This window comes from Lytechinus pictus, chromosome 3, assembly GCF_037042905.1.
Source record: "Lytechinus pictus isolate F3 Inbred chromosome 3, Lp3.0, whole genome shotgun sequence".
Taxonomy (NCBI): Eukaryota; Metazoa; Echinodermata; class Echinoidea; order Temnopleuroida; family Toxopneustidae; genus Lytechinus; species Lytechinus pictus.
In genome coordinates, this window is record NC_087247.1 from 52,321,416 (window position 1) to 52,340,422 (window position 19,007).

The window sequence follows — 19,007 nt, forward strand, 5'->3', positions numbered from 1 at the left end:
ATTACTGATTATTTGACATTATTGATGGGGTCTAAACCCAACTCAGTTTTGAATGTATTTATTGGAAATAAGATAGATTCACCCATTAACAGAAACTGATGTGTATTTTATCTATAGTAACCAGTTTTATGTATTCAATAATACAATAACTGTGTTCTTCAGTGTTCTTAATCTAAAATTCCATGTTTATTTGCTGACATGTACAAAACATGTGATAAACAATTGTAAATAGTAAAAATCCATTACACAGAATGCAGTATACATATAAAGCTTGACAAACAAAAATATGTGCTAAACACTAGGAACAGATTCCTAGTGGCACCCTGCACAACTTCTCTGCTCATGTACATTTTTCCCCATTGGGTTTTGCTTTGATTTTCCTGATTTTTCTCTGTTTTTTAAACCTAAAATTTTGTTCTCTATGAAATTATATTCCATGAAATTGTTTTGGGTTGCTGAAAAGTGGGGACTTTAATCTTATCCTCAAAAGACAAGGCAAAATTAATTAGGCAGACCGATAAGTATGAAAAATAATCACCCTTTTACTAAATTCCAAGACAGGAGCCAAGTAATATGAAACACCAGTATCTAATGAAAACTAATGTGATGTCACAACAACCGTATTTTAGATTTGTTTTCAAACAAAGACTTTTTTAGAACAGAGCAAGACTTCAGTGAAAAGAGTTATTAATTGGTAAATTGCTATTTGGTCAACGTCCACAATGCCAACTTTCAATTTGATTTTATCCCATGCGTCTAATTGTTGGCCATTTACTAATCATTTAGTCTAATTTTGACTTAGCCCAGTCAGGGTATATATACAAGTTTTTCCCTGATATTCATAGAGAAGTGGAGATTAGATAATCTTGGCACAAGACTAAATGACAGTTAGCCAGAATAAGTATTAGACCAAGTAAGTGGCAATTGGACCAAATCGATAGTAGAATTTTTAATGTTCCACAATTTGAGAATAAAACATTTACTAGTAGACAAAGTAAATAGAAACCATTAAATTTGTGGCGTTCTTTCTGCGCATTACAGAATAATGGTATTGAAAGGGAGCATCATGGCCCGTGTCCTTTTATGTATTAGGATGCTGATGCTCTACACTAGAGTATAAAGTCTTCTTTGTCTTTGTGGCTCTTTATCAAGATTAAGTATTCTCTTTCCTTTTAAAGTAATGAACCATAAAATCGCAGACATAATAAAGCTCTCAGGTGGATTATATTATTTGATCTCTTTTATTCAACAATTTCTTTGCAATATTTTACAGAAGTTTGTAATGATTTTCATAAGGCAGGTCATTTGAAATATGTTCCCTATCTTAATATACATGTACATTCCTGATTTATAAGAACATTTATACAACTTAGTAATTTAGTATACAACATATTACACCATCAAATCTTTACAACTGAAGATAACAGGCACACATATATATAATTCTATGATGTAATCTCCTCCCTTTCATGCAATTGCTACGAACAATCAATCATTTTACAGGAGTCCAATATTGGAGAGATTTAACACTTCATTTTACTTCTTAAAATTGTATAAAAACTGAACTAGATTCTTGACTGCACACATTCAACATTTATATCTTCGCCATTGCCAGATCAACTGATCAAGAATACATTAACTTCTAAAATTTTGAATCAATTATGGCTTCTGAGACTTTTTACCTTAAACTCATGAACCCAAATCGACAAACCAACCATTAATCTGAAATAATCCTCTGCCATCTACCTGCAATGGGCAGAGCCATAAAATTATGCATACGATAATACTTCTGATTCTTTGAGGAATGTGATTTCCTAGGAAAAACAGAGATGTTGATTTTCAGGAATTAAAAATATTTGAAAATACAGCTCTTATGATATTAAGTTTTGCTATAATTTCTGAAAACATGGGAGCAGGGCCTTATTTCATATCTTATTTATAAAATTCAATTGTTTTGTAATAGAAGGCAGCTTGTGGTTACAAATGACAGTTAGTTTTATAATAAATGGCCAAGATTCCAAATGACAATAAAAATGTCAAGTTATGTAGAATTTTATTTTAAATAACAGAGTTGGTACTTGTACTTGCATAAAGTCAACATAGTCTATGGCTAACTCTGCAAAATCAATCTTTCAATACAAAAGAACTCTGTTTGACTGACGGGAATGGGAGGTTTAAACACAGTTTGAATGATCTGGTCTGAAAAACTGCTTGGATTTTGATGATTATTCTGGTAATAGACAGATTAAACTGTATATCATATAATGAATAATGAAACTAGCTTCCATTAAACATCAACTTGACATACTGTATAATGCAACACAATTTAAACTTAGATTTATGAACTCAATTTTGCAAACATTATATCATAATTGTAAAGCTTCAATGAAGTAGAAAACAATAAACACCTTCTCCCAAACAAACAAAACATCCATTTGAAAATGATTTCAATTCCATTCTTACTATTAGTATGCAATGTGCCTCATATCAGGCAAATTATACCCGTTTATTGAATGAAATGTAATAACTTTTAGGGGTGGAACTTTATATAAACATTGAAGATTATTTATATGATAGGGTAATTGAGGATTCTAACATATATCTGAAAGCATTTTCATGTGATGCATTCTATACATCACCAACATATCCACATCATGCCCTATCATGAGATTAGCTGGAAGAGTTACATGTATCCACAAGATTTCAATACTTTAATACATATAACGCACTGTGCTTGATAGTAATGGTATAAAAAATACTGAATGGTATTAATCGTAGGAATTCAACAATTAATTAGTCAATCCTTTAGAGGCAAATATTGCTAATACAGTATCCTACATGTAGTTGTACAACTAAATGATGACCACTGTTGTGTAATACAGCTAAATCTAATATCTTATGTAATATTTACCTAAACTGTAAGAGACTGAGAAAGAGAGTCTATAGGAGGTGTATAGAATATATCTCACCACTCTGAAGGGCAAAGATTAGTATGATGTAATATTATATAATAAAAAGTTAAATCATGTAAAACACAAAATTATACAAAAACTACCATGCATCAATAATGGAAAAATGTTATGATGCGACTGTGCTTCACTCTATCATTGAACTCAACTAAATTACATACCGGTACATATTACAGGATTTCAAACGTTATATTTTGTTAATTTCCTATTAGATATGACAGCTAAGACTTACAGTGATTTATATCAGGATTCAAAACGAACCATCAAAGTTAGCAGTCTGTGTGCATTAAAACATCATTAATTTCTTGATGCAATAAACACAATATGATTTACAATGTAGTTTTAGCAGGGTGATTTGTTTCAGCATGTCTGAACACTAACAAGTGGAATGCCTCTGGCCGTCTCACCTGCATCACGCGATTCAATATAGCAGCAGTGCTGATTTTGAAAACTACTATAACTCGCACAAGATGTTCAGTGATACTTGGTTACTCTTATTTCCACGTTTTATGAACTAGACCAATACACTTATAGAGATATGATGGCAATTCAACAAATACCCCCAACGTGGCCAAAGTTCTTTGACCTTACATGACCTTTGACCTTGATCATGTGACCTGAAACTCGCACAGGATGTTCAGTGATACTTGATTACTATTATGTCCAAGTTTTATGAACTAGACCAACACACTTTCAAATTTATGGCTGTAATTCAACAAATACCCCAATTTGGCCAAAGTTCATTGACCCTAAATGACCTTTGACCTTGATCATGTGACCTGAAACTTGCACAGGATGTTCAGTAATACTTGATTACTATTATGTCCAAGTTTCATGAATCAGATCCATAAACTTTCAAAGTTATGATGGTAATTCAACAGATACCCCCAATTCGGCCAAAGTTCATTGACCCTAAATGACCTTTGACCTTGGTCATGTGATGTGAAACTCATGCAGGATGTTCAGTGATACTTGATTAACCTTATGTATAAGTTTCATGAACTAGGTCCATATATTTTCTAAGTTATGATGACATTTCAAAAACTTAACCTTAGGTTAAGATTTTGATGTTGATTCCCCCAACATGGTCTAAGTTCATTGACCCTAAATGACCTTTGACCTTGGTCATGTGACATGAAACTCAGGCAGGATGTTCAGTAATACTTGATTAACCTTATGGCCAAGTTTCATGAACTAGGTCCATATACTTTCTAAGTTATGCTGTCATTTCAAAAACTTAACCTCAGGTTAAGATTTGGTGTTGACGCCGCCGCCGCCGTCGCCGCCGCCGTCGGAAAAGCGGCGCCTATAGTCTCACTCTGCTATGCAGGTGAGACAAAAATGGGATGCTGTACTCTGTTGTACAGTATACGGTTTAAAGATAATTGGAGATTATTAATCTACTGCATTATGATGAATCTTGTAATGACCATATAATAAAGGACAATATAGGTTATTAGAAGTACACAATGAAAATAATCCTATGATCCTCATTTGATATGAAATCAATTTAACTCTACATCTTTGAGGGGTGTAGGTTTACATCATACATACGATTTTGCATTCTGGGATACTTATTGACCAGCTACATGTATTCAACATATGAAATAACTTAATAAAGGTGTTTCTTACTTTAATATGCACAAGACTGTCCTATCAAAACAATATGCACATAAAAATACATGGCAATGTAAGTCAACTACTAATGATTAAAAATAAAAAGGATACTTTTGATCAATATCCTCAGACTGGCTGCTCTGGAAATGTCTTGAGATGGCGTAGTTTGATGACATCATTTGAAGTGGAATCGCCTCAAAGGTAATTTTCATCTTTGGGAGAGTTATGGTTGGCCAGCTGTTTAACTTTAACTTTCTTGCATGACAGCTGGTAGACCATACAGGACAGGAGCAAAACCAATCAGATGTTTCAGCTTACATGTCTTACGGGCATCATTCAGCAAGCCAGCTAGTGATTGGCTATCACTGATGGGTGCTGGATGGGTTGTTGATGAAAGCCATGCCTTCAGTAGGTACTCAAGAAAACGATCAATGTCTCGATCAGTAACGTCCCATAGATTGGCAACAACACATGGACTGTATGGATGAGAAATGGAACATAATGCATAATTTATCATGATGCTTGAGAGTGATATATCACATAATTTAGTAAATTTAAAAAAAGTAACATTAACCCTAAAAATGCCTTAAAGCCCCCCCCCCCCTCAACATATTTTATGATTTTTTTTTCAAGTCTAATGCAATATTTCAGATTACCTTTGTGACACCAAGACACACAGTTCCAATGTTACACATTTTGTAAGCTTGTGCATGTCAAACCCAATATTGGTAAAAAAACATGATTTCATGTACAAATATTATTAATGTAAATTATGTTCTAGCCAAAATTGACTTGCATCCGTATTTACTTTTAATAAAATCACTTAATATCATGTTGTGTGAGATTTCCATAAAATTTACATTGAAAGACAATGACAAAAAGTTTTGAAATGAAGGAATACATCAGAATTTTTTAAAACAATAAAAAAATTAGAAATCCATCGATACTGCCAATTTATTTTTTATTTTTTACAGTACTCAATAAGAATTCATGAGTGTCTAGCCAAAAAATTAGCAGTTTTTGAGCTTTATTTTGAGATTTACAGCATAAAATTAGCATAAATTTGAATAATTTTTTAACAATCAAATGTAAATTATGTATAACAATGCCATAAAACATGCTACCGCAAAGAAAAAATAATAACTAGCTGAACTAAAAAAATAATTTTTGTTTGAATAGAGACAATTTCAACAATGCATTGTACATGCACATTTTCTACAGAATAACATGGAATATAACAATACAAAAGGAATATAATGATAACAAATTATAATAAAAACAGTCCTTAGAAATAGTTGCAAATTATTTAACAGAAAAGTTCAGCAAATTATGCAAGTACCATAAAATCAAGTGACTTTGATCAGTCAATGACAGAATGCTGGTATAAAATGGTATCACATTGTAAATCTATGGCTGGTAAACAAAAAAGTTTCTATCCTAGTATCATTGTCTTTTACAAGATTGTTTGTGTGTAAGAACGGGTTCTTATTTACACATTGTTGTTTATAGAGCATTGTACTAACAGAGGCACATTTACAGGGCATGCATGGTCATGGTATATTGGGAATTATTTACACAATGACCCCGTAAAAGTTTGGCACAGGTTTGATAACATTATAAAACAATATCACAGCATTGGTATGTTAAGTAACTCACTTCTCATTCCAATGTTCACTAATTAATCATCAAATACGTTTTATGTTCTACTCTGTAATTTCAAAGTTATTATCAATCTTTTTCTCATAAAATTAGGAAAGAAGCTACAAGTGCAAGAATAAAGCAGACTTTGAGCATTTAAATACAGATGTGCACATAATCACAATGAACAAAATTCAACAAATCATGCATGATAGCTTATATCCAGTTACACAATAACCAGGGCAGGTAATCTAAACATTGTGTTATCTTTAGCAGGTTTTTTTTAATGTGTGTTATCTCCAAAATTCAACATGCCCCTAACACACCTTCAATTGGTATTCTGAAACCATGTTGTGTGTATGTGTTACCTCACTTCTCTTCTCCAATACTTTATGGATCAAATATAATGAAATACAGACAGATTTGCAATATTAAGCATAGGTAAATCTGAGCAACCATTAAGCTAACACTGCCTTGCCGTCAATGTGATTTTATTTTGTGAGTACAGCTAGAATGAGAATAACAGAGAGGAAAGTCAAGACCATACAGATTTCATCATGTTTATTATTTTAATCATATATTCATTTCTAAACCATTATCAGGGCGCGACAAAACCGCTTGCCCGGGGCAAGTGAAAATGACGTGTGGGCAAGCATTTCTCAAAGTCAATTGCCCGATCGGGCAAGTGGTTGTTTTGGAAATAAAATATCAGTAGACCCTCTAAATTTCAATATCATTTGGATAATCACAACAATCTCTCAGATTATGTCAAACCAGTAAAAAAAACAGTGGAAACTGATGTAAGAACAGCGCCAATTACCAATAATTTATCGCCAGATACCTCGTTCGAAAAACCGTGCCATCGCATCTTATGGTTCTATGTGTGCAATGACTGCGCATGCGCTACTTGAGCAATTTGCAAAAAAAAAAACACTATAAGTGGCTAAAATTTCACATTTTGCAAAAATCCATGAAATGGCCATCTATTTTCCATATTACCTTGAAAATGTTTTGATAGTTGGAAACTACTAAAAAAATGAAGAATATTCAGCTCTTTCTTGACTCTCTTTCTTTACTCTGATTTATGATGATGTACTCGGTAAAAGCTTTTTATTATTGTGGTCCCACATGTAGACTTTCATGTTGACCAAGTGTAAAACGATCAAACGATACGATCAATGCTGCAACACCATGAAAAAAACCCATGAAAGTCTACATGCGGGACTACAATAAAAACAAATATTGACCAAGTGTAACATCATAAAATGAAGAAAAGACAAGAGAGAGGTGAATATTCTCAATTTTCTTGATAGTTTCCAACTAATTTGAAAATAATTCCAGGAAATGTGGAAAATAAATGACCATTTCATGGATTTAAAGATGCAAAATGTGAAATTTTAGCCACTCCACTTTTTTTTTTTTTTTTACATCATAAAAGGATCTTTTTTCAGAGTCAATAAAGGGTTGAATATTTTTCACAATTCTAAGGAAATATGGCAAACAGATAACCAATTCATGGTTTAAAGATGCAAAATATGAAATTTTAGCAACTTTTGGTGAAGGTTTTTTTTTAACCTTAAATTAAGCCCCATTTATAAATAGCGAAAAAAATCAAAATAAACATAATGACTCAGGCCTACGTTGCTGAAAATAAACTTTTAAATGTGTGTTCTTTTATACTGTACATGATTCTCAATCGTTATTTTGTATGACCTTTAAAATTAAACAAATAGGGCAAGCAGTTTTTTCTATCGGGCAAGCAAATTTTTTCATCACTTGCCCAACAGGGCAAGTGACAATTTTTTTTTGTAGAGGCCTGCCATTATTCAATTGAATTAAACTTTGATGACCTTGTAAAGTAATACAAGCCCTTATCCTAACTTTTGCATGAATCTAGACAACGAGGAATATTGTGTCTCACAATATTATGGTTCAGTGAAATTAAAAACATATTCAAAACAAAACAATTTTACAAAAGACAACAAAAAATAAAACAACCAATCAGCAAATTCAAACATTAAATCCAGAATGGAACTAGATGGATTCTCACTGCATGCAATTGATATTTATACCTCCGCCATTACCTGATCAAGAAGAGTGACATTTCACACCTATAATGACCCCACTAACCTTTGACCTTATTACTTCAAAATCTATACAGATCACCGTCCTTGCTACATGCATGAACCAAGTTTGAAGTCGATCCTTTAAATCAGTTCTTCAGTTATCGTGAGAACACGATAGTTCAATGTATTAACCTTCTAATTTGACCTCATGACCCCAAAATCTAATCTGGTCATTGTCAATCTCAATGAATGTCTGAGCCATGTTTGTGGTTGAACCCTAAAATGGATCTTGATTTATCACAAGTACGAAATATTTTCATATTGGTTAGAGATCATTATCAATTTGATAATGATCTCTTCCCATTTGACATCAAGAATAAAGTTTGGTTCCTTAAACAGTTCTCCAGTTTTTTCATAAGAATAATATTTCAATGTACTGTATATAATAATCTTATTTACCTTAGACTTAAGACAATCACCCTCAAATACAATAAAATCATATTAAATTCCATACAATGGTACTTTCTCAAAACTCACCATTCAGCAAGAAGATAGTTAAGAGCCATTCCGCTGGCATCAAGGCAGCCATTAACCTGAAGTTTGCCACTACTACAGCCTATGAGAAGAGTAGCTGCCTTGCATGTAAGTCTCTGAATGTCATCACCTGTCAGGAACTGTCTACCAGTGCCATGGCCACAGAATACAAAGAGGTCATGGTCAGTAAGAGCTGAAGTATACTCAGGCTTGGATGGACCTCTACCAACGACTCCTTTCCACTTGTTCTCTCTAAATATAGAAACACAGATGTTTAATCATGTAAAATTGAGAAATCAAAGTTACTAGTGATTAGCACTGGCTAGTACTAATTTATATTCAACATACTTCTCCAGTTTAAATAAATTAATATGAAAGTTGAATCAAAGATGACTCTAGGAAAGGTAATTAGTGTATGGACATTCCCAATTATGTTTGTGTGCATCCTTATCTGCACATGTTTTATGTAATATGCATTGACATCATAATGAATTAAAAGCTGATTGATCAGCTGTAGTATCAGTCGACAATTTCTGTAGTCTTAACACTAAAAAATCAGCCAATGTGATATATAAAAATAAGAAGCAGATCAGCAGAAACAAGTGTATGGGCTCCCTGTCTTCATGTTTCTGCACCTTTAGTACACTCCTCCTGGCTTAGAAAGCATGATTTATGAATTTTTAAAGACAAGACATAAAGAGAATAATTTTGTATTTATCCCTATTCAGATTCCAAGCCTTATTTTTTTTTTTTTTTTTTTTGAGGAGCAGTGGAATTTTTTTGCAGGTTTTGGTACAACAGAGGTGCTGATAGTTTGGAAATGAATATGGACCCTCGTTTTTACTACTTGAAGTACCTTAAAAAGTATACCCTCTAAAATTTTGGTGAAAATGAGACAGATTTTGAATGAAGTGCAGCATTCTTTTTTATTTGTGAAATTTTGATGAAAATTTCAAAATTCAGGAGTATTCATTTGTAATTGGGTCCTGGTGTAATCATATATATCTAAACTAAATTGGAAAATTCAATGAAATTTACATGGGTAATGACAGAAAAAATAGGGATTAACTCAATGTTGTAATCCCATGAAGTCTAATGGAGCCCAAATCTCTTGATTGCATAATTCTACCCGACTTTCAATTCACTTCATAATCCAACAGAAAAAAAGGAGCACATGATCCTACTTTACGGTTATCAAGGTAACTCTGTGCAAAGTTTGGGGAAAATGGCATGGATTTCATTTTAATTGTGGAACATCTTTAAGTAGTAGACTGCAAATTAATTATCACACGCACTTGTGGTAAAAAGAATTGTTTCAATCTTTATCTTTTTTCCAAAGCAATCCAAATTTGACAGCTATCATCAGAATCAACCATGTTATAGGATTTGAAATCGATACCTAATATCAAATGAAAGACACATATGTGAAAGATTCTTTACACCTACTTTTGGAACCAGTCTTGAAAGGTCTTCTGTGTATTGTCCAAGTCACCCATTGGATTGAGGATAAAGTAAGTCTTGTCTGGGTTTATCCCCTTTCCTAGGACATTTGCCCCTGACTTGCTGGCCCTGAGGTGAGACATCAAGAAGTGGAGGTTGGGAAGGCGACATACAGGCCACTCATGTAAGATTGGCATGCTCTCCCATGGCAATTGTTGGATTGCCTGGAGAAGAGAGGCAAAGAGATCAAAGGGATGTAAGGAGGGAAAAGAAGAAAAGAAATAGGGATGAGACAAGAATAGAAAGAGGAGAAAGGGAAAATAAAATAAAGAGAATGAGTAGAAATTGAAATTAAATAAATTCAAAGAGTGATCTACCTCTACCATAATACTGGTTACATTAAATCCAAATCATGTATATTGCACTAGTGTGTCTGTGTTTCTCTGATGAACCCAAATTTACACCATGGACCTATTAGAGATGGATAAGCATCGCATGGTTAATGAATTCACTAACATGTGTCCATCACTGTGCTCTGAATAACATTCTCTTCATATTCTTCTACTTTCATCCTACCGTGTTCCGCTGACAATTAGACCATGAGTTGAAAGAAGCAGTTCGTGATTAGACACTGATATTGCACAAACTGTATGCGCAGAAGATGATAAACCACTTAAATCCTGGAAAATCGATGTGCAGTTCTGGTTTACCTTTGACAATCTTAGTTCCATGTGTCTTATTTGGAAAAATGTATGCATATTTTAAGATAGAGGCAATATTGTGTTTGATTGTCTATTATTTTTAATCAAATTTTTTCAATTTTCCTCCTAATATTCCAGAGATAAATGGCTCAAATTGTGTACAGAGTGTTTATCTCTTAATGCTGGTGAGGTCATTATGTGCGTGCGGAAGTGTGCGGATCAAATAATAACATATTTATGTCACAAAATTGTCTGCTTCAAATCTAAAGTATGTTGATTAAAAAACATTTTCTAACACAGGGTATCAGCCAACAAAACTAAACCAAGAAAGATGTCCCTTCGTAAATAATAAGATACGCCTTGAAAGTCGCTATTGTGATAACACCTGTACGATCTCATTAAGATGCACATCATCACTAGGCAGCGGATCTCGTTCGATCAAAGAAATGATAGTGTTGAATGTCCATCTCTAATAGGTCCATGTTTACACATCCTAATTATTTCATATCGTATAAATTGACATTACCTGTAAAAATATAAGATGATTTGTGTATAGATTTTGTTGGAAGGAAAAATCCTTACCACACACTGAAAATTTTATAAATGCAATGAGTGCGATAAACATTCGATTTTAAGAAATGTTACACAGAAACTTACATTAAATGCAGTATTTGTGTCTTGGAATTTTTACAGACATATAATTTATCAATCAGATAAGATTGTTTACAGTGTACCAGGGTTGTTAATTGTTTACCAAGGACCAACTTCACATTCTGAAAGATGTGAAAGGGCAATGTAGATAATATGCCTTGCCAAAAGGCATACGAGCTGTGGCCAGGTTTCAAACCCCTGGATTATCATGTGTGTAGTCAGGCTCCTTATAACCATGACACATCTAATAATATCAAAATCAAAATAGTACATTTTCTTTTTTAAAGTTTTTCAACTTATTTCCAATACTGCTTACTGTATCAAGAATAAGAATAACTAAATTCCTCTGCATGGGTCGTGTCTTCTCCCACTCCTTGGCCAAATCCTTGAGCAGAATGGTGAGTTGTGTCAGATCTTCAGTTCCTGACTGGAGGCCTGTAAGACTACACAAAGCCTGGTTGGTTTGAAGGTGAGTCAGGTGACGGAAGGAATCTATCAGGCACTGAAAGGGACAGGACAGGCACAGGAAGACATATGTGATTATACGAAATGTTTAAGGGCTAGCTAGAAGTATCAAAGCTGCCCATACTTGCCAACTTTAGAAGAAAAAAAAGAGGAATCCATTCTTCAGAGTAACGAGCGTGTGACATTTTGCGGGGGAAGGGTGTGGGGGTACCTTCCTGCCACGCCCACGGTTAGAAATTTTTGGAATTTTAGAACGTGAAATGGGGGTTTTCCTTCACTTTTGAAGTGCCTTTTACCTGTCCACAAAGAAAAAAAATCTTAATTTTGTCCCAGTGTAATGAAGCATGAAACAGGAAAATCAACAGGATTCTTTTCATGAAATTGTACCAAATTTTTAGACTTCAAAAACATGTAGATCTATTTCCATTACAATATTGTACTGACTGGATATATCCTGAATAAAAATTTGGATGAGATTGATAGCTGAAATAACTGGATATTTCTCAGAATACTCCTTCTTGTATTTTTGATTAATTTTAGGTTTGCTCATTTTGACTTTATTTCACGAAAACAGACTACTAGTAACAGTCTAAATGCACATGTAACTTACACATGAACTTAGAATCTATGCAATTGCAAATGCACCGGTACGGTACTCACTCACTGTCATAACCCAGGGAGCTCCGGCCCGCGAAGCGTGCCGGAGCTCCCGGGGTTTACACTGTCACTGTGTTGTACTGCCCACTGCACTGTCTGTATAACGATCGGAATCAGTCACATTCACAATCCAAACGATGCATTGGCGACGGTATCCACTTTCCACAAATTAGATTTGTAATTTTTTGCTTTAAAATTCCACGGAAAAACAATATCCTTTGGCCATTGGCATTAGACCGACGATCGTTGAGCTGGATCTTACGTTTGCACACGTATTATGCACTTGTTTAATGCATGCAGCGCGGTATACTCGCGACGTCGCAGCATGCATTGTATTTGCACGTGTTGTCGCTCTAGCTGTGTTTGCACGCGCTTCTGCAATGTGCGCGCCATGTGAGATAGGCAAAGTGAAAAACTACGTACAAGAGTGTGTTCAGTTGGTGGAAAAATAATGCTATTTGGGATATCGCGATATCCAGGTGTCCGCAAGCTTCAGTTTTGTCTAACCTCTGCTCCAGCCGTTTTTTTCAATATTATCAATGTAAAAATTAATGAAAATCGGAATTATGGGGTTGATATTCGTAATGCGGAATTGGCAATAAAAAATCGGGATGATTCCGTCAAAATCGGGATGGTTGGCAAGTATGGCTGCCCCATATCATAGAGTATCAGTAAGGCTGATTCATTAAATTTAATTTTGTGAATGGGAAACAATCCATAACTATTAACTCATGGGCATACCACTTGGCAGTGTCCTAGTCGAGACATGACACATGCTTGTGTATGCATGTAAATCATCAATCATTTATTATCAGCAACAAGGGACAAACCATGAACCTTACAATAGGCAATGTTAGCACCACTGGCCATCAGTTGAGATTGATTTAAAGTAATAATATCTATCTACAAAATAGGGCCCAGGTCCCTGTATAACAAAAAAAAAATTGAAGCTAATCTTAAAATGACAATGGCCACTTATGAAATAGTATGCAAACTGACCAGTAACCAATTAGAACTTTAGAAGTCTTGTGTCAAAATTGCAATTGATGGCAAATGTTATGTTAGTAGGTTTTTTTTTTTGGAAGGCATGTGAGACAAGAAATTATATTGATGTTCTGAATCCTAGTGTGGCCATAACAGGAATTGGTAAGATAAAAGAAAAAAAAATAGTATTCTTCTAATGCCAATGGCTCTAAAGATTTTGATAAATGGATGTCATATAGACTTTAACTGGGTTCACATGAGAGCAAACCAGATAGTCCACGGATATCTCAGGGAACTTGAAATGTTATCTTTAGGAACCTAGATGAAATCTTGCATCTTTGAAAAACTCCACATCATGTGACAAAAATAAATATCCATTTTGATCACCATACCTCACAAAGTACAGGGTTCACATCCCTTTGTCCAGCTTCCTGAAGTAAATCACAAAGTCTTTGTCCAAGTGATTTTAGCTTCTTCTCTGCTTTCTGATCAGGATAGCTTCCTTGTATTAGTCCCTTCCAATAGGACAACAGATTATTTTCCATGTCTTTTGTCAGACTCTAGGAATACAAATTTATGTAAATTAATTAATCGGAAGCAGAAAAAGAAATCATCTCTATTTGTTAAAGCACTCCTGATTACGTGCTAAGTGATAGAACCTACAATTTATCAACATTCTATGTAATGAATCGCAAATTGAATAAAGCATAGCTGTCCTCTTTCAAAACCTTATATAATTTGAATATCAAATTACAACTAAGTATATTGAGAGATTATATGATTGATGTAACAGACATGTATTTGTTGGTAGTAACCATATAGATTTTAGCCATTGTTAGTGCGGTTCTGGCATCAATTAATGACAAATATGCATTTTGATGTTTAAAACACACCTCCTCCATAAGTGAAGGTCATTGAAATTGAGCTTCAACTAGTCAATCATTTTAATTCTTGACAGTCTCGACTTGATTTCACCAAGTAAAAACATGTTGTTTACGATTTATTAAACAATGAACTACAAATTGTTTTAGTTAGAATACATAATGAATCCGGATGGTGTTTCACAAAGATTGATTTAAAATCATTCTGGAGTAATACAGGGCTCCACACTAACCCTTTTTTTCTACTGGTCCAACCTATTCATGTCGGACCAGTAGATACCCAGTTTTTCCATTTTTTACTGGTCCGAACCTAAAATCTACTGGTCCCCAAAATAAAGAAAACATTAAAAAAAGGCGTGAGTTTATTTTGCTGTCCTTTCTTGTTACCCCCCCCCCCCAAAAAAAAAAAAGAAGGAATGAAAGACAAAAAGAAAGCAAGACAAAAAGAAACAAAGGAAGAAATAATAAAAGAAAGGAAGGAAAAACAAATAAAAGGTAAAGAAAGGATAGATGTGAAGGAAGGAAAAAAGAAAGAAAGAAAGAAAGAAAGAACAAAAGAAAAAAAGGAAAGAAAGAAAAAACAAAAGACAGAAAGTAATGAAAAAAGGAAAGAAGCAATAAAATAAGAAAGAAAGGGTATAAGGAAAGATGGAAAGAAGGAAAAAAGATAGAAAGAAAGAAAGGAAGAAAAAGGGTAAAGAAAGGATAAATGTGAAGGAAGGAAAAAAAGAAAGAACTGAAGAGGGAAAGGAAGGAAAGAAAGAACAAAAATAAGAAAGAAAGAACAAAAGAAAAAGAAGAAATAAAGGAATGAAGGAAAGAAAGAAAGAAGGAAAGAAATGAAGCAAGCAATATAGAAAGAAAGAACAAAAGACAGAAAGAAGGAAAGAAGCAATAAAAAAAGAAAGAAAGGGTAAAAGGAGAGATGGAAAGAAGGAAAAAAGAAAGAAAGTATTGAAAGAAGGAAGAAATAAAGAAAGGTAAAATGATAGATAGAAGGAAAAAAGAATGAAGGAAAGAAGGAAGGAAGCAAGCAAGCAATAGAAAAAAGAAAGAAAATGTAAAATAGATGAAAGTAAGAAAAAAAAGAAAGACCGAAAGACAAAGAAAGGAAGGAATGAGGGAAAAAAAGAACGAAAGAAGAAAGGAAAGGAAGCAAGCAGTAAAAAAAAAAAAAAAGGTAAAAGGATAGATGGAATGAAGGGAAAAAAGAAAGAACAGAAAGGAAGGAATGAATGAAAGAAAGAGAGAAAGGGCTGAAAGAAGGAAGAAATAAAAAACAAGAAATGGTAAAGAAAGGATGGATGGAATGAAGAAAGAAACAAAGAATGAAGGAAAGAAAGGGTAAAAAGAAGGAAAGGAAGAAAGAAAGAAAGAAAGAAGAGATAAATATAAGATGGATGGACTCAAGAATAAAAGAAAGAAAGAAATCAAAAAAGAAAGAGAAAAAGAAATAGAGAAAAATGTTAAAAGGACAGAAAGAATGAAAGAACGAAAGACAAAGAATAATTAAAAAAGAAAGACAGTAACAAAAAAAATTAAAGAAGAGAGGGAAGAAACAAAGAAAGATTGAAAAGAAAGAAGGAAAGAAAGATAGAAAGAAAACAGAGGAAGAAAGCTAAAACTATCATAAATAAATTATCAGTTTCTTTTTGGCTCAATTATTAAAGATATAGCTACGAAAGAAACCAAGTGTATCAACACACACACAAATGCATATGTGGGGCTATCATGTATTCAGACGATCTCACTCGAAACCCGATCTCTTTGAACTAAAACAGAAGTGAAAATTTCTCCTTTTACTGCTTACAAATGACAGTTACCCCAATTTTTTGGAAATATGGACATTATAAGAGCTTTTCATTAGTGTGAAATGTGAATTTTGACCGTTCTGTGAGAGATTTCTGCCAGAGGTTTGCCAAGCTTCGCCAAGCTTCGTTCGTGCAGCCAGTAGAAAATTCACCATGTGGGCTGTGTGGCTGGCTAGCCATATGTACACTGTATGTTACCCTAGTAAAAATTGCATGCGATTCATTCTGTGTGTATTCTGTGTGTGAATGACCAAATTTAACGGGAGGAAAATGGTTTGCAAGCAATTTGAGTCATGGAATATTTTTTATGTTTATGTTGGACTAGTGAATTTGACAATTTCTGGAAAAGTTACTGGCCCAACAATGGTTTTTATTACTGTTTATGTCGGACCCATAAATCTTGCTATTTTTGGAAAAATTACCGGCCTGACAATGATATTTTCTTACTGGTCTTGTCGGACCAGTAAATCTTGCTATTTCTGAAAATCTACCGGCCCGACAGTGATTTTTACCGGTCTGGGACTGTCGGACCGGCGCTAGTGTCGAGCCCTGAGTAATATAACCAAAAAAAAGTGGAACGCCTCTGGCAGTCTCGCCTGCATTACACGAATTGATATAGCAGCAATGCTGACTTTGAAAACAGCTATTGAATAATTATTCACAAAAGAAAACACTCATATGATAATAAAATACTATGTCCGTTGACCCAACATGACCTTTGACCATGATCATGTGACCTATGACATGTGCAAAACATACTTGATTAACCTTATGTAACCATGTAATTAACAAGAAAAAAACTTTCATGCTCTGAATAATATGTATGTTCTGATACTAACCTGCATTTCCTCATCTAGTCTTTGTCTAGTAGTCCACCAGACCCTCTTGTCCGTCTCTTTCACTGTTTCCTTGCTCTCTGCCAAAATCCTCTCAAAGTTATTGACAATCCCATCACCACCATTCTGATCAAATGAAATACAATAAAATAACATAAAGCAATAAAACATACTTGATCTTATCACATCAAGATAACTCCCTCAGATAGGATTCCCAACAGACAACACACCACAAGGACAATTTTCCTGTATGAAAATTCTTTCTGTCCCCAAGGAATTTGCCCCTGAGGATTTTCCCCAAGTACCATAACAGTATATACATCTAAAAAATTCTTTCACTGGATTTTAACTCAAAATATTTCTATGAAATTTACAACAAGGGCAATTGAACATTGAAAGTCATTTAAGAAAATTAAGGCTCAATTCTCTCTTCATATTTAGACTTGGTAGCTTATTTATTGTTCACTACTTTTTTTTCCTGACTATCCCATATTTATGGTAAATTACCATTTCTATAGATCTCTGGATGAAACATGAAAAATCCCTTCTTTTCTACCTCTTTAAATACCAAAATATGTATGCACATGGTGAGTACCTCAAAGTTCCTATGTTAGGATGTACAAACATTCCCTGAAAATAATGAGTGAAGAAAGTAAATAGGAATCCAATCTTACCATGGGTAATCTCACAACCAGAGGTCGATGACCTTTCTGTATCCTAGTAATGACTAGCTGGCTAGATGCATTCAAGGAATTTATACAAGATGGTTTGCCTGATATAACAGACACCTGACAAATTGTGTATCCTGCAAATAATAGAAGATAAAAGGGAGGACATAATTTAAATCATAAATGATAAAAAATATATATACATGACTTACACTACAATGAAAATTATAATTTCATTCAAGAAGATTGTTTCATTCATTTAATTCCATTTACATTCCACTCTCTAAATGGGCATGTTTGTTGAAACCATAAAAACAAGTCTAAAATCTTGAAGAAATAGAGCATTAGACTAATATTGATTCAATGATTTGTTGGGGTGAAATTAGAAGCAATTCAATACAATAAGAAGCAAGAAGTGGAAAAATAGGTGTTTCATATAGTTTTATCATACATTCATTAAATGTAGTATTCTTGCCATAGTTACTCCACTTTGTGATATTTTTAATGCATCTCTTGCCCAAGGGAAATTTCCTAGATCTCTTAAGATAGCAAAAGTAATACCAGTTTTCAAGAGTGGAAATAAAAGTAAACTTACCAATTATAGACCTATATCTGTTTTGAGCACCTTTTGTAAAATATTTGAGAGACTTGTTTACAATAAATTAATGACTTACATTTCAAACAATGATATTTTATGTGCTAAACAATATGGATCAAGACATGGGTATAGCACAAACTAAGCACTCATTGATTTCACAGATAGACTTGCAAAGGCTTTTGAAAATAAACAAACCACAGTTGGCATTTTTTTAGATTTATCTAAAGCATTTGATTCAATTGACCATTCTATTTTACTTAAGAAATTACAATTTTATGGAATCAGAGGTTTAGTTTTATAATGGTTCACTAGTTATTTAAACGGTAGAAAACAATTTGTAAAAATTCAGGATTTCATCTCTGATTGTAGGAATATAATCGTAGGCGTACCGCAAGGTTCGATTCTCGGTCCGCTCTTGTTTTTGTTATATATCAACGATCTTCAATTTGCTAGTAGTATTCTGTCAATTTTGCTTTTCGCAGATGATACCA

General features: G+C 33.7%; 1 protein-coding gene across 1 annotated transcript in view; it reads right to left on the bottom strand.

Moving 5' to 3' along the window:
- Window positions 1–1,222: 1,222 nt before the first annotated feature.
- LOC129257038 (separin-like) overlaps window positions 1,223–19,007 on the bottom strand; it is a 36,196-nt gene continuing 18,411 nt past the window's right edge. Inside the window, exons 15-21 of the mRNA XM_054895265.2 lie at window positions 17,925–18,055; window positions 17,254–17,376; window positions 14,115–14,282; window positions 11,933–12,118; window positions 10,271–10,488; window positions 8,828–9,076; window positions 1,223–5,062 (exon numbers count right to left, since the gene is read on the bottom strand). Of these exons, the coding sequence (XP_054751240.2) occupies window positions 4,834–5,062; window positions 8,828–9,076; window positions 10,271–10,488; window positions 11,933–12,118; window positions 14,115–14,282; window positions 17,254–17,376; window positions 17,925–18,055 (1,304 nt within the window). The 3' untranslated portion in view covers window positions 1,223–4,833. The remainder of the gene's footprint in view (window positions 5,063–8,827; window positions 9,077–10,270; window positions 10,489–11,932; window positions 12,119–14,114; window positions 14,283–17,253; window positions 17,377–17,924; window positions 18,056–19,007) is intronic.